This window comes from Sminthopsis crassicaudata, chromosome 2 (genome assembly GCF_048593235.1).
Source record: "Sminthopsis crassicaudata isolate SCR6 chromosome 2, ASM4859323v1, whole genome shotgun sequence".
Lineage (NCBI taxonomy): Eukaryota > Metazoa > Chordata > Mammalia > Dasyuromorphia > Dasyuridae > Sminthopsis > Sminthopsis crassicaudata.
In genome coordinates, this window is record NC_133618.1 from 506,753,116 (window position 1) to 506,776,289 (window position 23,174).

The following is a 23,174-nucleotide window of genomic DNA, read 5'->3' on the forward strand; positions in this document are numbered from 1 at the left end:
CTGGCTTTTACCTTTAATGGGGGAAATGAGAAATGCCAATTCTACTTTAGGCTGCTAAAGGAAAAAGACTCTGGGAAGAAGCCAACATTATATAATTTGCCAGCTCCTCTTATGTTGATTTCTTTGGATTACATAAGGAATATTATATAGAATAGTTTTGGGGTTTATAATGTATGAAGGAGATTAACAGGAAATTAGGCTAAAAAGTTGGAGTCTGAGTATGAAAAACTTGAAATCCCAAATTAGAAGTTGGCATCTGATCTCATAGAGACAATATACATCTCTTAGGGTACCACTAAAGTTTCTGGATAGATCAAATATTTGTTAATCTTAAACACATATGCATCAGTGTCTTCAGGACAAAAGCAGATCCAAAGACATTTTTCTTTTCTTTTTTATTATAAATTTGACAAAAATAAACAAACATGAACATTTTATTTACATAGAACAGAAAAAAAGAAAATTGTATATGTTGCTGTGAATTTTGTTTAAATATAGTTGTGGGTTTTAGTTTTAAGCACATATTAAATTTAACATGGCATTTACAAAACAATTGTGCTTGTTGTTGTTTCCTTATCAACTTTCTTCTGTTTTATGCTTTTGTTTTAGTGTTTCATTGATGCTCTTTTTTCCCTTTAAATATACCAATGCCAATACCCCTCGATTGGTTTTTGGAGAACATCTTGATCAAATTCTTTGAATATTTATCTATTGAAGAATGACTTTTGTTTATATTTATTTGAACCAGTTCCTCATGTATCAAGTATATCATGCCATAACTAGAGAAATGTGCTATAAAGATTTTTTTTACTTATTACATTGATTTTGTTTGTGCAAAACCTTTTTAAATGCTAAAATTGTCTATCTTTTATGATTATCTTTAATGTTTGTTTGTTTGAGTTCTCTTTCTTTATCCATAGTGAAGAAAGACATCTCTATCCATGATATTCCAGGTTGTTTATATTTTGTACTTTTTGTAAAAAGGCTAGTGATTTTATGAATTTGTTGTATATTTTATTTCTTTACTGTGGGTATTCATTTTTAAATTAATTTTTATTTGAGGGTAAAGTTCTCTAAATAAATCATCATATCTTCTTTAGAAGTTATAATTTTATTTCCTTATTGCCTAGAATTATTTCCTTGATGTGTTTATTATATCTTTTCCTTCAGTAATTGCCAGAGGTATACTAAAAATAATTTAAAAATTCTACTTAGACCCCTAACTTCTTTCTTACTTATTTTTGTTTGATTTTTCCAGCTCTGAAAGGGGCACATTGAAGTCCCCAACTATTATAATTTTCTGCTGATTTAATCCAATAATTTAGATATTATGTTATTTGATGTATATACACATAATTCATATTATTTCACTTTTGTGGTACTCTTAAGCATAATATAGTTTTCCTGTTTTTTTTTTAAACTTTGATTGCCTAAAATAATTGCTACCTTTGTTTTTTTCAATCCATTTGAATAATAATAGATTCTATTTAAGCAAATTATTAATACTAATATTTTAGGTAGTTTTCTTATAAACAACATTTTGTTGAATTCTGTTTTCTAAATACATTTGTTATTATCTTTTATTTAATGGTTATTCACATTGTTATGATTTTAATTCATATTTCTTGCTATCGTTTTCTCTTTCATATATTTTCCTCTCTTTATCTTTCACTCCTGTCTTTGAAAAGGAGAAATAGTTGGAGAAAAAGAAAGTATCTGATTGCACTAGCAATCCACACTTGAAGTGGTCAGTTCTTAACTTTCTATACCTTCTTTCTTTGCTTAGCCCCAATCTTCTGGTTCAATTAAAAAAAAAAACACTTTTGCTTTAGGATCAACTTTTTGAATATAATATTTATTTCTCTTGTGACTCTTACTTAACTAATTTGACCGTTCTTAAATGCTCCTTTTCCTTTCTCCATGCATTTTCTTATTAAATGTAATTATTTTTTGTATTTTCATCCTTTCTCTAGTATATTCCTATTTGCAAATAGGCAAAATAGGAATATATTGCCTTTCTATTTTTTTTTCTGTCTTTGTTTTAAACAAAACACCACTTCTTGTGTCTATATTTGTATATTTCTTAACATTTTCTTTGAACCCTGGAGTCAGTTGACATCTGAAGGGATATGTCTTTTTTTTTTTTTTCTTTTTAGAATATGAGAATTTAATCATTGTTTTGTCCTTTTCCTTTTCGAGGGGTCTCTGTATTCCTATATTTCCCATTTCAAAGTTTCTGCTCAATTTTATCTTTTCATCAGGAATACTTAAAAGTCTCTTATTTTTTTTAAAAGATAGATTTTTTTTCCCACTATAGGATGATACTTACACTTTCAAGACAAGTTACTCTTGATTATAAGCTCTTTTTCTCATTTTTCTAATAAAATTTAAAAAAGGTTTATTTATTGTGTTTTTCCCCCCATAAAAACAATCCTTATTTTGTTTATTAGTTAAATAGTTTTATTCCCTTTATTTTTTAGAATTTCTAATTTGGTATTTAATAGGGTGTTTTAATTGATTCTTTTTCTAGCTTTTTTAATTGAATTCCAGATTCATTGATCTTCTCTTTCTCTATTTTATTCATGTATTTAGAGATATATAATTTCCTTTCATTTGTTGCATCCCATAATTTTATTATGTTGTCTCATTATTATCATTCTCTTGGATGAAATTATCAATTATTTCTATCTATTGTTGTTTGACTCACTCATTCTTTAGTTTTCAATTACTTTTTGATCTATTTTTCCATGGCTTTTCATTTCATCATGATCTGGAAAGAATGTATTTACTACCCTTTCTGCATTTGATTTTGAGGGCTTTATGCCCTAACACATGGTCAATTTTTGTGTAGGTGCCATGTACTGTTGAGAAAAAAGTATATTTCTTTCTATCCCCATTAATTTTCTCCAAAGGTTTATCATATCTATTTCTTCTAAAATTATATTTGCCACCTTAACTTCTTTCTTGTTTATTTTGTGGCTAGCTTTATCTGAAAGATAAATTCTGAAAGTTCTGAAAGAGGGATGTATAGTTTTGGGGCTATTTCTTCTTGCAACTCATTTAACTTCTCTAAGAATTTGTATGCTATATCATTGGTACATATATGTTTAGCATTGATTTTTTTTCCCCTTAGCTATGGTGCTCTTCATTAAGATGTAGTTTCCTTCCTTATCTCTTTTAATTAGATCTATTTTTCCTTTTCCTTAGCTACCCTTGCTTTTCTTTCTTTTTTTTTTTTTAACTTCAGCTGAAGCATAATAAAATCTGCTTTAGCATTTTACCTTTGCAATGTATATATCTTTCTGCTTCACATGTGTTTCTTGTAAACAACATATTGGCATGTTCTGGCTTTTAACTCAGTCTGCTATCCCCTTCCATTTTATGGGAGAATTCATCCCATTCACATTCAGACTTAAGTTTATTAGTTCTGTATTTCACATCATCCTATTTTCCCCAAGTTGTATTTTTTTCTCTCCTTTCACCAGTATAGTGTTTTGATTACCATCTCCCACAATCTCCCTTTTTTCAGCTCCCCTTTCTTATCCTTTTCTTCTTTTACTTCTACCCTCCCTTCAACCCTTCTATTTTCACCTTTTCTTTCTCTTTTCTCCTCCTACTAACCTATAAGGTAAGACAAATTCCTATATCAAACTAAGTACATTTGTTATTCCATCTTTGAGCTAAATCTGATGAGATTAAGATTCAAGCAATACTCATTCCCTCCCTTCTTTCCCTCAATTATAATAGGTCTTTTGTGCATCTTCATGTAGTATAATTTACCCAATTTTACTTGCCCTTTCCTCTTCTCTTAGTATAATCCTTTTCCATCCCTAAGTTCTTTTTTATATTATCACATTAAAGTCAGCTTATAACGACACCCTCTAAGTACATTCTTCTAATTTCCCTGATAAAGATACAGTTTTCAAGAGTTACAAGTGTCTTCTTCCTATATATGGATCATTTTAATCTTTTAAAGACATAATTTTTCCCCTTCTATTTACCTTTTTATGTTTCTCTTGAGTCAAATTCTCTATACAGCTCAGGTCTTTTCATCATAAATGATTGACAACCCCTTATTTCACTGAATGTCCTTCCCCCCCAAAAAAAAGATAATGCATAATGTTGCTGGATAGTTGATTTTTGATTGTAGTCCAATCTCCTTTGCCTTCTGGAATATCAGATTTTAGGTCCTTTGATCCTTTAATGTGGAAGTTGCTAGGTTTGAGGGTCATCCTAATTGTGGTGCCTTGATATTTGAATTGTTTCTTTCTGTCTGCTTGCAGTATTTTCTCCTTGATTTAATAATTCTAGAATTTAGCTACAATATTCTTTGGAGTTTTCATTTGGGGGTTCTTTCATAAGGTGATTAGTGGATTCTTACAATAACTATTTTGCTCTGATTTTAGGATATCAGGGCAGTTTTCCATGAAAGATATTGTCTAGGCTCTTTTTTGTATCATGGCTTTCAGGTAGTCTAATAATTCTTAGGTTCTCTCACCGGGCCTTCTGAATCAGAACAAAGTAACCAACATTGATATATTTTGACTAAAAGCCTCAAGTTAGATTCTCTGCACCTGGCCTTCCCATACTGGGCTTCACCATGCTGGACCTCCCTGTACTGCACCTGCTTTGGACTGCATTTCTCCATGCCCAATTGAGATAGACCTTTCCAGATGTCCTTCCAAGATATCTTAAGCTGGAAAATTATTATCTTCTGTCACTCTTAAATCCTTTCAGAGACTTGATTCAGTGTTATTCTGAGGGAAGCCAAGAAGAGCTCAGGCAATATCCCATCTACTCTCTGCCATCATGGCTCTGCCTCCAATTGAAAGCCTTTTTGTTTGTTTGTTTGTTTTATCTTTTGTAATGTCATAAAAGAAATCCAGCATTTTCTTTCTTTTATGATAACTGCATCATAGTCATCTGTGATTTTGATTTAGTGCTTGAATTCTTTCTTTCTCAGTGCCTAGAATTTATTTCCTTTAACTTGGGAGCTCTTGATTTTTACTGTAATTTTCCTAGATTGTAATTTTTTATTTAGTTTGGGGCTTCTTTTGGGAAATGAATAGTGCATTGTTCTTATTTTCACATTACTCACTGGTTCTAATAGGTAGGAGGAATTTTTCTTTTCTGAGTTCTTTAAAGGTTACTACCTTCAAACTTTTTGTTGAGCCATTTTAAAAAAATATCTCTTCTGGGCCTGTTTTCCAACTTATTTTAAATAAAAGTTACTTCACATTTTCTTCTATTTTTTCCAATCTTTTGACTTTGTTCAAATATTTCTTGTGTCATGGAGAAATTGGATAAGTTTTTTCACCTTCCGTCCTAAACTATTTTTATTCTTCTTTCAATTTTTTCCTTAAGGGATCTTCTTTCAATTCTAATTTCACTTTTTACTAGTTGCTTCATTTCTTCCAGGCATTCATATAATCCTAATGCCCAGTCATTTCCCCCCCTTGTGGCTCTACTAGTATTTGTTTGTGAAGTCACTGTCTTCTTGTGGTTTTATTTCTTAGCTTTATCTTAATCCATAATATTTGTTTCATAATTATGCTATGTGATTTCTTTTTCTGTTTACACATTTGTTTCTTATTGTACCCTTCTCCCTAAGTTTTCAAGTTTCAAGCCTGAATGGCTTAAATGGGAATAAATTCAATGGGAATTGAACTGGCTTCTCCAAAATAAAACCTTTTTCCTATCCCTTGTATGCTTCTAGTCATTTCTGTATTTTTTCATTCCTGGATAAGATGCTTACTTCTCACTTTTGTTCTTTCATGTTTATTCTATCTGTCATCTTCTTTTGATCTCTACTGGGGTGAGGTTGGGGGAATATCTGAGTTCCTTTAAGTGTTTTCAGTTTTTCAGCAGGTGAAGGTGGATTAGAGGGATGTGCTAACTCTCTTAGAGTGAGCCAATTGTTAAATTTTCAGTATAAGCATTGATATCTCAACAATCAGCTAATACTAACCAGGTATTGATTCATTGTTTTATTGATTGGATAGACTTAAGTTATATAGAAAAAAATTTAATAATGCAGATTAACTTAAAAACCCCCTATGCATGCTCTCCCACTACTTCCTAAGAGTTAGTTGTACATTACTGGTTTAAAGGAGCTAAGAAACAGAAAACACAAATATCTGCATGAGGAAATGCTGGTAGAGTGGACGGAGATGGCTCCAGAAAGAATTTTGTGAGTTCTATTATAATCTCTCAAAATATGCTATTATGACATTTAAAATAAAAATTACTTTTATTTCTCTGTTTTCTTGTTGACTGTCTACAAGTTTTCTTTCAATATTATTGTTTTTTCTTCACTAAGATACATATATGACTTAGTAAAAAAAATTAAATTAACACAGATGTCCATGTTTATTTATGTCTCAAATCAGGCACCCCTGACAGAATCCCATTTCTGACTTTATCTGGTACTAAGATGATGTTGGCAAAGCTGCCAGACTGGATTTGCTTTTGGAAATTGTGATTAAATTTCCATGAGGGTATAGAGCACCGTATATCTGTCAGGCCTAAAAGGCATTATTGCTCTAATTTCTACATTGGTCCCCAAAGGTGCATTATTTTGGCACAGGGATACACATTCTTTGGTTTTCATTCAGTTAACAACAATATGGCTTACATTTAAGTCAAGTTTTTGTTGTCTAGAAAAAAAATGTGCATATTCTCCTGAAACAGCATATATCACCATGGTCCTGTGAACAATGATCTGTTAACTTAGCTATTAACAATGCTTAGTGAATGGTATGCTAGATGTGGAGTCAAGAACAACTGAGTTCAAATTTTATCTTAGATAGTTACTAACTGTGTGACCCTGGATATATAATTTAATCTTTCTCAGTTTCAGTTTCCTCATCTACAAAATAGTTAATAATAGCACTTATCTCACAGCATTTTTGTAAGGATCAAGGAGTGGAAAGAAGAACTGGACTGAGTGGGATAAGCTTTCTATTGGAGGAGAAGGCAGGACTTGAACTGTCTTTTGAGGGATGGGCAGCATATAAATGCAGGGGGTGGACAGAAAGGCAAAACTGAATGAATACAAGTAGGAATGAGAGAGGCATATTTTGAAGACAATAAGGATTGGTTTGACTTAAATAGAAGATTTAAGTAAAGATATAGTGAGAAGTTGAAAAGTGAGTTGCTTATTGAGGGATGTCAGACTTTGCCTGACTTCCTTCCTTGGCTTTGTTTCTGATTTTCAACTCCTGGAATGGTTTCCTCAGCTTGCCTCACATCTGCCTACTTCTAGACTAAACTCAAATAGGTCAGGGCCTCCCTCAAAAGAAGGTAGAAGGTTATAGCTCTAAGGTTCAACTGTATCTTATACTGGCATTTTTTTTTCTTAATAATAGCTGACATTGGTCTAACCATTATGGAGAACAACTTGAAGTTATGCCTAAAGGTTTATAAAACTTCATACCTATTTACCCAGAAATACAACTAGTAGATCTATATTCCAAAGAGATTAGAGAAAATGGAAAAGGAGGTATTTGTCCAAAAATATTTATAGCAGTTCTTTTTTGTTGTGGCAAAGAACTTGAAATTGAGGATATGCCATTAATTGGGAAATGGCTGAACAGGTTGTGGTATATGATTTTGATGGAATACTATTTTGCTATAAGAAATGATGAACAGGGTGAGTTTAGAAAAATCTGAGGTGATGCAAAGAGAATAAGGAGAACCATTATACACAGTGATGACAATATTGTAAACAATGATCTATTATGAAAAACTTCAGTATTGTGATCAAGATAATGATCCAAAGGACACATAATGAAAAAGGCTATCTTTCTCCTGGGAAAACTAATGAACTCTGAGTGCATATTGAAGAAAACGGTTTCATATCTATCTTATCTATCTATCTATCTATCTATCTATCTATCTATCTATCTATCTATGAGTAAGTGTGTATGTTTTCTTTTGCAGCACGGCTAATATGGAAATAGGTTTTGCATGCATTTAGAGTATAATAAATATCACATTACTTGCCTTCTCAAGGAGTGGAAAGAATTTAGAACTCAAAATTTAAAAAGATAAATGTTAAAACATTTTCAAAATGTAATTGGGAATATTTAATCAAATAAATATATTTTAAAATAATAATAGCTAACATTTATAGCACTCTCTAAAGTTCACAAAGTGTTTTCATTTGATCCTCACTACTAGAGGGTAGAAAAAAAGGTACTATCCCCATTCTACATATAAGGAAACTGAGCCTTATAGAAGCTAAATGATTTGCCTGTTGTCATTCAATTTGTATCAGAGAAGAGGATGAATCTGCTCACTCCAAACCCCTATCTGTTATAATATGCCGCCTTTTCCCCTTGTTCTGACAAACCTGTTTGGCTTTCTATCTGTGATTATGCTATTCAGTAGCTTGGTCCTGACCATACATGGGCTCAGAACCTTGTAGTTCTATTCCCCATTCTATGCCAAAAAGTTTAGAGGAGTCACAAGACCACTATGAATCTCTAATGCAGAATTTTTATATGGGAAATTATCCTTAGACATTTATACTATGCAGCATGATAATTGGAGAAATATGTATAGGAGAATTGCACATGTTTGGCATATATTGGGTTACTTGCCATCTAAGGAAGGGAATGGGGAGAAAAGGAGAAAAAATTTGAAACACAAGGTTTTTCAAGGGTAAATGTTGAAAACTATCTTTGCATATATTTCAAAAATTTAAAAAAAAACTTTAAAAAAGTTTACATTAAAAAAACAGAAAAGAAACTTTTGCAGATAGCATGGCTATCTCCCTGTTGTGAAAACAAATTGCCCTGTAATAATTTATTAGAATTGTGGTATTTCTTAATTGAATAATTTACCCTTAGATTACTTATCATCATCACAGTTTGCATTTACACTTTATTTAAACCTTGAACAACTCTTCACTTATGTTAGCTTATTTGAATATTATCCTTTTATAACCAATATTGTTTACTGCCTATCTGGAGATACTATAATACTATTAACATTGTGCTAGATAGATGACTTGAAGTTGAAATGAAATATGGTCTCTGATCTCATGGAGCTTATACTCTAGTCAGCATAAGGCACTTTTCTCCAACATAATGTGCCAAGTGAATCACAGTCAGGAAGATAGGCTATTTCTATAAACTCAAACTGGTTTTATTGAACTAATTGCCAGTGCCATTCAATTCAGTTTCTCCAACATCTGCTTGGTCTACATGGTGCCCAGTATGTCTGAAAGTTTCACTTTTTGATGATGATGAGTTTTTTTGGCCTCAGGCAGCAACAATCAGTTTCAATGTGCTTCTTCCTATATGCCTGACGTAAAAATGGAACAATTTCCCACTGAGTTTTGGCTCAGCAGGATGGAAAAGAGCTCAGTATATTGAGAGAATGGCTCAGTCTGTTTTTTCCATCAAGGGAATCTTTTGAGATGTCAGGCCCTGTTTAGGTTAGAGCCGCTACAACCTTTATGATTTATATCTCTGTCCCCTCACTCAGCTGTGAAGGAGGGTTTTTCGGCTCCTCTTTGAGTTCCTTCTTTGCCCTAATGATGAAAAGAAATTGGAGCCTCCTATTTGACTTCTAGGCCATGTCTAAGTGACGTCAGAACAACTGGCTTGACTGATCTTGTTTTCCCTGGATTGATTAATTAGACTAATAGATCTGGCGCCATGTGAACTCAGCCTAAAAATATTTCAGAAAAATAGTCCTCAACTAAGTCCCATCAGAAAGAAGTATGAGGAATAGGGGAGATACCAAATGTAGGTATTTCATTACTTATACATAATTTCCTTAAAATCAGATTGTGTTCTATAAAGAAGCCATTTTTTCCAAGGGAAATCCAAGATATATCATGCTTCAGCTTAAACTGATAAACTTATCATTTTAACTTTTCATATCAATATCAGTTTATTCAGCTCCTAGGCTTCCTAAATAATTTAGATCTTAGAGCCAACACAGAAAAAGGTTGATTTTAGAAGCGTGAACTATGTGTAGGGCCCAGTCAATGAATTTTTCTAACTACTGCTTTCTGCCAGTGATAAGCCCTTTTGATCAGCCCCTTTCCTCAAAGTCTGCATAAATAGTAGTGGTGATTTCCATTGTAGTACAATGGGAACCCAATAAGTTTAGGATTATGGTTGTAGAAGGACCATGACATACTTATGATCATATCTCTTTTTTACATGCAAGGATGGCATTCTTTTTCTCTTCTGATAAATATGATGTTTCTTCTCATCCTTCACTTCCCAAGAATGAAGATTGGTTGAATTGAATCATCCTCATATTCTCTTGTTTAGGCCCCTTTTTGACTAGCTATACATATGAATGAGCTAAATGGCTTTCTTGTGGCTGGGGGAAATCAGATGAGACTGGGATCAGCCCATGACCTTATCCTCTGGAGGACAGGACTCTACCTACTGAGAAATTCAGTCACAAATAATTGGACAAATTGCTCAGAATTCCCTGTTTTTGGGGTAGAGGGAGAGGGAGGAATCAATACCCTGGTAATATCTGCTTCCAAAGGATGTTTCTTTGTGATATTTGGCTTCACAACTTCCTCAAAAAAGGTGCCAAAACTTGTTGGCACAAGAAAGCTTGGGTTGATAAGGGCTTCTATTGTTCAGTGAAAGGATGTCCCAATTCTTTTCCTTTTTTTCTGAGTCCCTCCCAAGTGCCCCAAGGTCTAGGAATGCAGGGGGAAGCCTGGTGCTATTTAGTGGAAGCCCTTGGCCTGTTGCTTATTGCTGCCTTTCTTTTGCACCTCATATCCGTCACATTTGATAAGCTCTGTATAAGGTTAAGAAAAACAGTTGTGTGTTTTGGTGTTTTTCTGTTGTTGTTTTGCTTTGGACCATTAAAAACGGTTGATTTTCCAAATTATTGTTAAAAGATTACTTTGCATTAATGAAGGTTGGGTTTGGAGCTGGAGGGGTATGTGAGAGGAGGAGGAGGGAATAGGCTTCCAAAACAAAGAGCTGTTGTATGATGAGAAGCAAAAAACAGGGGTCAGGGAGAGGAACTAGGTGAGAAAGAAGTCAAGTCGAGGAATAACTGTGTCCTACAATATTGATATTTATTTTTTGAGAAATCAAATACTTTCCTGCTTTATTGCTTTCAAAAGCACATTCAATAAGCATTTATTGACCTTCTATGTGTAAGGGACTATATTAGGTGTCAGGGTTACAAAAATGAATGGCACATCTTCCTTCTTCTTAAATTTCATGGACACACAGGTGCTCAACAAATACTTTGAATCATATACAACGAGGCTGGGAGGAACCTTAGAAATCATTTAATCCAGCTTTCTCATTTTATAAATGGAGAAATTAAGTTTCAGAGAAAGGAAATAATTTTCTCAAAGGTCATGTGGCAGAATAGGGGGTACATCCCAGGCTTCTTTTCTACTAGGGCTTAATTCACTATTCTCAAAGTAATGGAGTGTGTTTCACACCCTACAAATTATTTGTGAACAACCCATTAACCATAAATGTCTTACCTATAATCTCTGCTGAGCAGTTGACTCATAGTATGGGGAAATCACTTGACCTTGAGCTCTTGGTTGGCCCAGCTGTTTTAACACTAGGGTAACTGTCAAAAACCAGATGCTACATCTGAGTTAAAGGTCCCCAAAGGGATAAATGACAGACATAAATACCTGAATGTGCTTGTTGGAAAAATAGGCCATGGATTCTGGGGGAAGGGGAAAAACATTCCCAAACCTGAAGCTGGAAAATCCACATTATCTTTTGATAATGGTGTCAGTGACCCATGTCAGCACTGCTCATTGGGAAGACATGTGTCCAAAGGAGGGTGTAATCACTATGTGTGGTCTCTAGGGACAGTTTGGTTTAATCTGTCAAAAGGCTGATTCTTTGCTAGGGTGAGAACAAAGGAATGAAAAATTATAATCATATAAAACCTCTGAATTTAGTTTAAATCAATTCAAGGCCTTTGGGGAAAGCAAAAATACTTGAAAAGAACCAATCCTTGCCTTCAAGGAACTTACATTCCATCTAGGGGGAAAAATACTCCCACAAATGAGTACAGAGAGGAAAATTGATGCAGAAGAGAACACTAATAACAGAAAGGGGGAAAATTATAATAGGTATAATGGGGAGGAAGATCATTGCATGTGGAAGAAGTCAAAGATTCTGAAAGGTAGAAATAAAGATAGTGTTCATTCCAGACTTGGGAACTGATTTGTGTGAATTCATAAAGTTGGAAGATGGGTTATTGAGTTTGGGGGAGGAAATGTCCTAATAGTGTCCTTTGACTGGAATGTATAATTTTATGAATTATATTATGGAATTGAAATACTAAAGTTCTATGTTAAGTTCAAGGCCCAGATTTTTATCTTTTCCCAACCCTTTCCCTTATAAAGAGAAACAAAATTAATTTGGAAAATATCACATCACTTTTTGATTGAGAGCTAAGATTGGGAAGGATACACCTTGACAGTAATTCACAGAGGACTCTCATTCTCTTAAAAAGAGAATTTTTTTTTTGAGGCTGGGGTTAAGTGACTTGCCCAGGGTCACACTGCTAGGAAGTGTTAAGTGTCTGGGATCAGATTTGAACTCAGGTCCTCCTGAGTTCAAGGCTGGTGCTCTATCCACTTGGCCACCTAGCTGCCTCAACTCTCATTCTCTTAAAAAGATGGACTGCCTTCTCAAAATAATCCTTTCTCAAAGAAGGTTAGGATTATTGTCTGAAGGAATTTTTTGTTGTGTGCATACAGACTGAAGAGGAATTCAACTATGGTCTGAAGATGCTGTAACAGAGGGCTTTAATAAATTTTTGACAGAGAAAAGAATAAAAAGCAAACTCTAGTCATCTTCCCTTAGGAGAAGGAAATCCCTTTTCCTGGTAGCCTGCTTCAAAAAGAAGATTCTTTAAAATGAAAAAAAAAAAGTCTTAGAGATGAGAAAAATCAATCCATTGTTGCATTTAATGACAAATTCAAATGATAACATGGGAACCAGTCATATCCTACAGGCCTGTAGAGTTCACTGAAAGTTCTTTTGCTGGGCTATTTGTCACAGAAAAGTCTGCACAATCCTAGAATTGATAGATTTCGGTCCACTGAGAAGGATAACTCAGGATTTTTATGTAATTTTTTTTTATTATTATTATAAAGTTTGGTAAGAAACAGGAAAAAGGAATGTCCTTTAACTTTGGCCTTCTGGAAAAGGGAATGCTTTAGCTTCAGTCTTCGGATCACGCACGTGACTCAGGACTCTCTCGGATGTGCTTACCCAGAAACATTGTACCCCTTCTCTCTGAACGGTTGTCCACAAAAACCCAGACCTATCCCATTTAAGCTGTTTATCTGCTCTTCACCTTGCACAAAGCCCTGCACACAGCAGGCATTTAATCAAAGCTTGCTGATTTTATAAAGCAACGGGATCTTTTCCAGTCCGAATCTTTTGAAGCCGGCCCAGACCTTAGTTCTGAGATCTGGGATCCATCCCTGTGGATCTTGGCTAGGTGTGTACTCTTGTGTTAGCCCTGCCAGAGCTTAAGGAGCCACTACTCGAATAAATCTACTTTCACTAGGTTCAAACTTACCGCTGGTCCTGCCCTTTTGCGACTCCCCCGGTGTGGTTGGGGGAACTCGCTGCAGGGAAAAGAACAGGCTTGCCACACACCACACGTTCGCTCTCTATTCCCACCCCTTTTTCGCCCGAAAACTTCCACCCCCCCCTTTCTCTTCCCTTACACTCCCCACCTCCACCAGCCCCGTTATCCAGTGGGAGATCGGGGGCTGAACTCCGAAATCCGGGCGTCGAGCTCTGATTTGCTGCTGGCTGCCTGGATCGACAACCTCTGCCTCTCTCTGCCTTCAAGAAAAGAGAGGGAGGGAGGGAGAAAGGGGGGGAAAATAGAAAAGGTTTTCACTCCTCCGTCCGGCTGGCAGGGGACATCACTTGAGTCGAGATCCCCAGAAGGAGCAGGTCGAGGGGAGGAGGAGGAGGAGAGGTGGAGGAGGAAGAGAAGAAGAGGGAAGAGAAGAGAGGAGAAGAGAAGAAAAAGGGGGCCAGGGGTTCAGAGAAGGATCCGGGTTGGGGGGCTCCTAACACTATTCAAACCCGGCAATCCCCACACTGCAACAAGTCGAATCCCCGCCCTGCCCCCTAAAATATTAAAATTTATTTTTTTCCCTTAAAAACGAGAAAGATCGGGAGAAGTAGACCTCCTCATGGCTCCTTAAAAGTTTTCATTTCCCAGGATCTTTTTGGTGCTTTGGGCTCCCAGCGCCTTGGCCAAGTGCTCCCTCCACAAAACTGCCCCTCGGCCCCTGGTGAAAGTGAGCATGGACGCCCACACACGGTGGAAACGGCGAAGCTGGATACGCGACTGGCCGCTCCTGGTCGCCACCTTCCTCCTCTCCGCCCTCTGGCCGAGTCACGCAGGTAAGCCTGGACCGAGGCTCTCAGACTGTCTCTCTCCTTATCTCCTCTGGCTGGGGTCAGAGCTGGGGCGAGCAGTGCGCACTTGTGTCATTCTGCTGGGCACCTCTGGGACCAACTGCAGGAGAGTCCAGAGCCACTGGGACAGGGCGGGTCGGAGTTGCACAGAGTTGGGCTTTCCTGAGCCAGTACATTCCCGGGTAGGGGAGGAAGAAAGTTTGAGCTGCTTAAGTCTTCTGAATGCCATTTGTCTGGGGCCCCGTAAAAGGGAAGAAACGCTAAAACACAATACCCCTTGCTTCTCCTCCTTCTCTCTTTCCAAGCAGAGGAAGGGCGCTAGAATCATAGCAGGATCGAGAGTTGTGTGCAAATGGGACACTTTTTCTTTTTTTCTTTTTTGGATGAACCGAAACGGTCCTTCATGAGGAGAGTTAACTTTTGTCCAAAAAGCTCTGTTCTCCCACTCACACAGATCAAAGGCACTCAACTCTAGCCCACACAGGCAAAGCCCTAAACTTTTCTTTATTAAAACTGAGAACCGTCGCCCCCTATAGCTCCATCCTCTCAGTACCAGATTACATATCCGTCCCAGCCCCCAAAGTCCTACAGTTAGGTTCTGCAAATCTGAAGGCAACGCGCCTAAAAGTTGTTCCCAGAACTCGTACTTTCTCTTTCTCTTATACGTCTTTTTTCCGTGATTGGAGAGAGTAAGGAAACATGGGCATGGATTTTAATTCAAATCCTTTCAAGGCTTTTTCATTGGGGATGCAGAGAACAAGAAAAGGGTCAAAATCGTTCCCTTTTAACTCTTTCCACTTCCCTTCCTCTCTCTCTCCCCCCACCCCCTTTCCCTAGGCTTGTCTTCCTCTCAGGGCTGGGTGCACAAAATCTGAGGCCAGGCTTTGGTCAAAGTTATATAAACTATTCTAAAATATTTGTAGCAACCACTTTGGAATCGTAATTAGAGATGCTAGTGGGAGGAGAAAGGGGATTGAGTGATGGGGTAAGCCTCTGTCATAATAAAACCCTGTTCTTCCTGACTGAATGTGCAAAATGACTTGACTTTTGCTTAGCTTAAAAGGTGCAAAAACTTCTACCTTGAAACTTGTCTCTGACTCAAGAGATTCAGGGCTTACCAAGGGGAAGTATCTTCAGTTCAGAATCTTTATATTATTATCTTTCAAAAGGGTGAGAGCTTCTAATAAGAAAGAATCATGCTTTTTCAAGGTTAAAAAAAAATCTCCCAGAAATCTAATTGACTAATTGTGGGTGAGGGAAAGAATTGTAGAATCACAGAATGATAGAACTGGGTGGGATCTTACCCTCACTTCACAGAAAGGAAATTGAGATCCAAAGGGAGGATTGATTTGGTTTAACACATTCAAAACTGTAGCAGAAGAGCTATCTTACTACCTTTCTCTAAATACTTTGCTTTTTAATTTGCTCTAGTGAGTCATCTAAGTAGAGATTATTTGGTTAATAGAGGTGGAAGTGGAAGGGGCTACTTTTCCTGTTGCCAATAGTTGTAAATATGGTCCATGAGATAACGGAGTCACATAGGACTGAACATCATAATAACCAAAAGCAGTGGTAAATGGACAGCACTTCTTCACCACCCCCACCTTTCATAAGTTTAAAAAAAAAAAAGTATGGTAATCTTTTTCCTCTCCCTCCTCAAATGGAAATGTTCTCTGTCTGGTATATTTTGCTTTTGGTTGTTGCAGAGAGGAACTAGTACCAAGAATGCTAGGGACAGCTCTATGTTTGGAGGAGAGAGGAAAAATTATTGGACTGGGATAGGAGTCAGGAAACTTAGGTTCACATAACTACTCTGCTACTAACTTACAGTGGAACATTAGTCAAACTACAACACTTCTTTCTGTGTCTCAGTTTGTCTTTCTGCAAAATGAAGGTCTTGGACTATATGGGGTGTGGTATAATTGAAAGAGCTCAGGATCAGAAATCAGAGAGCTTCCATTCAAATCCTAACTCTTCTACTTATTACCTGAGTGACTTTGGGTGAATTTTTTTGTTGTTGTTGTTTGTTTGGATATCAATATCTTCTGTAAAATGAATAGTTTGTATTGGACAATCTCTAAAATCCCTTCTGCTCTCAATCTATGACCTTAAGATCTTTAAAGGCCCCTCCATTTATAAAATCTTTGGTCCATCCACCACTGACATTCTAGTAACTTAGCTTTTTAAAAAGAAGGATCTTTTAAAAACTTGTATATTGGTATTGGTTATGCTTCTCTGTGTTGGTATAAGCAAGGTTTCTTCCTCCAGCCTTCCATCAAAAGGGTTTGCTCCTGGTTTTGGATGTGATAAAGTAGTAATTCATTGCTGGAGTTGATGACTTAGGACTTGAAATCCAGAGAAAATGGAAAAAGGTATATAAAAGCGACTTAAAACTTTTTTTTACTCACTTGGGACCCTCTGCCAGATGTTTTCAGAGTTATTTCATAACAGCTTCCCCCTGTTCCCCTTTTGGCCTCCTTTTTGGCCAATGAAAGAATGGAAAGTAAGATTTAGTCTTTGTTTGGGGAAAAAATTATTCAATATTTTAATGGGGAGAGAGTGTATGCAAAATGAAACATGACCCCAATATTTGGAAATTGAGGTCATATTGTCCTAATTTCATTGCCAGGACAAAGTCATGTGATTTCTTTTTGCACTATCTCCCTTGAAGAATACTTGAATCTGGGAATGAGTGGGTGGATGGGGGGGTGCTTTCACAAATAATAAATCTTCTGACATTCTGAATCACTGACATTAGCAAAGAAGACTTTTGCATGTTTTCCCAAGCAACTTAGACAGGAAATAAACTAGATTATCAACTACCCTCTACCCACATAAAGTAAAAATGTGCTTTATCATATTTTTATTTCTTTGGTTTAGTTTTAAATTTCTCCAGTGGGTGGGGTTTTTAGTCATCTTCCAGAGTCTATTCATGGTAGAGCAGTTGTCACTATCCGGAGCTTTTTTCTTGGTATCAAATCTAAATCTTTCTTCTCTTATTTTCATCTCATTGCTTTGAGTGGCTGGCTCAAGTCCTCTTGCCTCATGAAGTTCCCACCCCTACACCCCACCCTTCAGATATTTGTGGACTTTCACTATGGCCCCTCCCTTGGTTTTGACTTGGCCAGCTTTGCTGATTTTGACTTTTATTTATTTCTCTTCTCCACCCCCAGAACCACCCGCTCTATCCCTCCACTCCAGCTGTTCCTTCTCCATCCTTCTTGGTGATCCCAATTGTGTACTGGGACCCTAGGGCTGCCCTTCTCCTCCCTCTGATTTACTGAGGGTGGGGCGGAAGGGATTGTGGCATGATGAAACAGTCACTCATTGATAATTTTTTTCATGGGCCAATAACAGTTCCATTGAGGACGTAGCATAATACCAGAAAGCTTCATTTATTGTTCTTCTAGTAAGTAGTGCCATTGGTTAATCATGAAGGAGCAGGACAATCTCTAATAGTGATAATTTGGGGGATAGTGGAGGAGAAGGATATAGGGTCTCTATCTGTGATATCACTGATATGAGGAATTCCATGTATATGAATTCTCTTCACAAATGCACATCACCAACTCATTTATAACTTAAAGTCTTAATTGCTTCAACAACTTGTCCATAAACTAGTCAGGCCCAGAATTCAGGTTTTCCTTGCTTTAGGGCTAATCCATTGTTTGTTACTTTAGAATGATTCTCAATAGTTATAACAATGCCTTATAGACCTGCTTTATATTTTTATCAAAGTTCTTCCACATTTGTTATCTCTCTGTCTGTCTGTCTGTCTGTCTCTCTCTCCTGCTTCTGCTGCTCCTTGTTCTTGAATAGTCAAATTCTTGGAGAGAAGTTTATAGTGATGAGGATAGATAATTGCTTTGCTTCCTTCTCCTCTCCTCTTCCTTCTGTTTCTGTCTTTTTCTCCTTCCGCCTCCTCCTCTTTTTCTCCCTATTCACTTCAGTTGGTTGATGACTATCCCCTCCTCCTGGATATTGTCCCCTCCCTCTGCTTTCGTGGCACTGCTCTCTTTTTCTTCCCCAAATTCTTTGCTAGATCATCATCCATGTCCCACCCCCCACACATGAATATCCTCTAGAGTTCTGTCCTGGGCCTTTTCCTCTTTTTATACTCTCTTTTTCAGTGATCTCATAAGCTCTCCTGGGTTCAATTAACTTCTCTATGCAGATGACTCCCAAATCTATTTAACCGTAATCTCTCTTGATCTCCAGCCTAAAACACTAACTGCCTAAATATCTCATAAGCAGTTCAAATTTGATATGTATAAAATAAAACATTTTCCTATTTTTCTTCTTCACAAAATTACCTTCTCCAGACATTCCTCTTTCTTTTGAGGGAATCACCTTCATTTTAGTCATCAGGTTTGCAACCATAGAGTGATTCCTGATTCTTCATTTTCTTTCACTTCCCACATCCAATTAAAGGCCAAGTCTTATCAATGTGGCCTTCTCCAAATTTCTTGTCTCTGTCCCTCTCTTTCCATTTATATTGCTACATCTCTAGTTCAATCTCTTCTCAGATCCAGGACATGTCAAAGCATAATGTTTGGCCCATGAATGCTATGTCAACAGAAATATATTTCCCCTGTGCAAAGTTAAAAGCAATATTATAGGGAAAAGAAGCTTTTTCCTGGCAATGGATCCAGAGAGAGTTGCTTTCCTTTCTCTCTTTTCCTTCTTCCAACTTTTGATATTAAGTGGATTCAAGTTTTTCTTTTTGAGTGTTCAGTCTTCTGCCACATACATACATCCCCTTTTCTGAATCTTCTCAGTAGCTATGGGACTAATCACTAATCACATACCCCTGAAGAAAGCAATAACCTGGCAGTGATCCATATAAGTTATATTGTCATCTGTTTATGTCTGTCAATTATAGGGCTGAATTGGCACTGAGAATGTATTTTCCATTTTGTGACATTTTTGGCTGCTTACACTGGATGGCAGATCCTGCTGAGGGGGATGAAAGAAGCCCATGTGGGAGGTGGTACTTTTACCAGAGAAGTACAGGACTCTGGAATAAAATGGAACAAATCTGACCCTGATGGTGAATTGGTGTTATTCAGTTTATAGGAAATTACTTTTTTTTTTTTTTTTAACGAAGAAGAAAAATTCATGTTGTCACTACCCTTCTTTTCAATGTAAAAATTCTGAAGAAGTAAAGTCTCTCCATTTGTGTATATGTATTTTTGTTTTTCTTTTTGGTTCAAACTTGTGTTTTCATTAGTATGTAAAAATCGGCTTGGAAACATAATTTATTTGTAATTTAGAGCCTTAGAGATTGATCATGACTATTCATAAATACAGCTAAGACATGTCAAAGAGAGGATATGAATTGAAATCTTAACTGTAAGGCTGGTTCTCTAATCACTCACCATATTACCTCTATTATCTTCTTTCCTTCCTTCTTCCCCACTTCCTTCCCTTCTTCCTCCTTACCTCTTTTCCTCCCTCTCTCCTTTAAATTTCAAATAAAAACTTCACATACATCTTTTCATTTTACTTTTAAAACAATCTTGTGAGGGCAGTGCTATTATTATCCATATTTTACAGATGATGAAACTTTTGTGAGCCTCAGATAGGTTCATAGAATCATAGATTTAGAGCTGGAAAGTCCTTTAGAGATTATCTAGCTCAACAAGCCCATTTATAGGTGAGGCAACTGAGATTCATAGAGGTTATTATTTGCCCAGTAATACAAAGGTAGTAAGTGATAGAACTGCACTTTAAAGTGAGGTCTTCTGACTCTAAATATATTACCCTTTCCATTATATCACCACTTTATATAGCTAGTAAGTATCTGAGGAGCATTTGAACCCAGATATGATATGAATTCCAGTGCTCTAGCCATTATATCACATTGCCTCTTCAGATTACAAGATGTTTCTGATTCAGTTCATATGAAAGCCAAGATGGAGGAGTAGTTCAAAGATATATGCACGTATTTAAGCAATGGGAAACACATTTTTCAGTGTTATGTTTTTTCCCGCCGATGAGACTGAGAGTTGAAAATGGTACAAGTAAAAAAAAAAAAAAAAAAAAAGAAGTGTGGTGCTTTAAGAATGAATGCTATCATGAGGGAAAGTTGCTTAGAATATAGTAAGATAGTAACAGATCTTTGCTTTGCTATCCAGAGGCCTTGTCAGTTCCACAAGATCACTTGATGAATGATTCTATTTCTGCACATAGAAGGATTATTCTATAATTGTTTCCTCTATTTCTCCCTCTCTATTTAAATATGTGTAATCTGCTCATCTGATGTTAAAAGTTTGCCAGATGTTAATTATTAGTCTTCTAGTATGATCCACACATATAATAAGATGCTGAGGGGTGATGGTTCAGCTGACCCAAATAAAGACAGAACAAGTGATCTGCACATTTGATGTTTGATGAGAGGTGATGCATAGCCCTGCCTTTTCTCAAAATATCTCTCCTGCTGGAGATCTTGGCCTGCCATCTGTTGCCTTCCCTTTCTGTCTTGCCTGAAATTTCTGCCACCAGTATCAGAGTTCTGAGCTCACTTGTTCATTCATTCATTCATTTATTTTTATTCATTTACTTATTCATTGATCAAATAACTATTAAGAACTCATCAAATGAGATAATATTTATATAGTTCCTAAAGCATCACATAAATTCTATTATTATTATAATCCATTGTGCTAGGTTCTGGAGGTGATAAAATGATAAATAAGCTACCATTTCTTCCCCCTCCTACCCACAGTAACTTAATAAACTAAAAACCCTCCTATTCCTATTGTTCTTCCCTCACAAATATTCTCATGAAGCACATATTTTAAATATGTGAGGTATCTAGAAAGATAGTTGTCAAAGGCTATAGAGATAGTTTTACAGAAAGTTTTGAATCCAAGTTTTTCTTGATTCCACATTCAGAAAATTTCCCATAACACTACACAATTATTTCATAGGGGAGATAGGACATAGAAAAGGATAAATATAATATCATTTAGATTTGGGAGTATAAGAAAGGACAATATACAAGAGAAAAAAATTAATTTTCCCTGAGTGGGAAGGAGGGCACTATGGACTTCTGAAGCTTCTTATTAGCTCACAATAAACTTCTTATATGGTTAATTGCCTTCTTGGAAGGCTCTGAGGGACAGATCTGAGGGTGCGACTTGGAGGTCCAGATAAGATCTAAGCCCCTGGACTTAACCACAGGGCAAATGTTACCCCTATGGTTTTTTCACTTCCTTCAAAGCTTTCTGTAATTCCCACCACCGGATGGCACAACATGCCAAATTGTATGATACCTGGTCTGTGTATACCCATGTCAACAGAAACAGTATTCCTCTGTGAAAACTAGGAAATAATATGAAAAAGAAAAGGTAAGAATGTCAGAATGGTCCCTTTCTCCCCCAGTATCTCCTTTCCTGTAAAATTTTGGTATTAAAAAAAAAGAAAAGTTATCCTTCCCAGTCTCCACTTCATATGTACACATGTATCCTTTCTAAATCTCCTCAATAATTGAGAATGATCACTGAAAGAGGGTGCCTTGGAGAGTATGCCCAATAATCTAATAGCTTTCATATAGTGAGGCAGGATTTAAACTCAAGCCTTCTTGTTTGTGAATCCAACACTCTTTCACCAGCCATTTGCTCCTATGCTTGACATAAAATTGCTGTCATATAACTAGCTGTGTTGAGGAACCATGGAAAAGAAATAAGGAAGATAAAGGCAGCATTGATGAGCATGACTAGGACTGGTCCTGAGTGATGGTGGATACTTTGGGGAACAAATAAATAAAGATCTTGGATATACTACCCTGTTAGCTTTGGATATTTGGCAGTTGGTTAGGATGCTGTTATCCTGTATAGGTCTGCTGACTCAGACCTCATTCATGAAAACCACTGTTTGAATAGTGTTTCTCTTATCTGGGCTGATTTTTCCAAAGCTTTGTGGGTTCTAGAGGATATGCAATCAGCTCACTGGGGCGAGGGCATCTTTGAAGCAGAAACTGAGTTACAAAGTTTCATCCTGAAAACAGAGGGAGACAGAGACAGATACAGGAAGAGATAAGTTGTAGCCTCTGGAAAAATTCTTGGCAAGATTTGAGCTGCAGATAAGCAGAATTCTCACATGTGGTATAGTTTGGATAAAATGCTATCTTTGGATGGTTAGTGAGGTTTTCCATACTGATATCTAGATAGAAGAAAGAAAGCAACTGCAAGAAGCTTATTTTCCCATAATTTAAAAAAAAAGAAATAGATTTTAGAATCTTGCCTTCAGTCAACTTTGAAAGATATTCACTTTCAAGGTTGATGAGAGAGAAAGTTGAACACAACCTGACTACGAGGCAACATTAGAGGTGACTCACCAACCCTACAATGCCCTTATAACACAAATCATACAAGCGTAGTATGGCAGTAATATCAGCAACCTTAGAACATAAGATCTTGCAAAGTAGAACATAGAGGGCAAGAGCTGAAAGAGATCTTAGAAACAATTTTGTTGGATTTAACCATTTTACAGAATAGACATGAAAGGACATATTAAACACATTAAAAAAAGATCTCAAAGTTTTAATTAGAACTTGGACAATGCGACCATTAACAGGCTTAACATGTAATGTATGTCTATAGAGGGAAATAAACAAATGATAGTAACATAAGAACCTTGGGGATTATTGCCCATGGCATCACTATTTAAACATTATATGTCCTAGAATATAATCGAATCTGATCCTTGTTTCAGATATATCTCATTATAATCAAATTCATTTCATGA

General features: G+C 36.4%; 1 protein-coding gene across 2 annotated transcripts in view; it reads left to right on the forward strand.

Annotated features, from left to right (window-relative positions):
• Nucleotides 1-13,845: 13,845 nt before the first annotated feature.
• COL5A1 (collagen type V alpha 1 chain) overlaps nt 13,846-23,174 on the forward strand; it is a 288,545-nt gene continuing 279,216 nt past the window's right edge. For both annotated transcript variants that reach the window (XM_074294068.1, XM_074294069.1), the window contains exon 1: nt 13,846-14,408. In XM_074294068.1, coding sequence (XP_074150169.1) covers nt 14,309-14,408 — 100 coding nt within the window. In that variant the 5' untranslated portion in view covers nt 13,846-14,308. The remainder of the gene's footprint in view (nt 14,409-23,174) is intronic.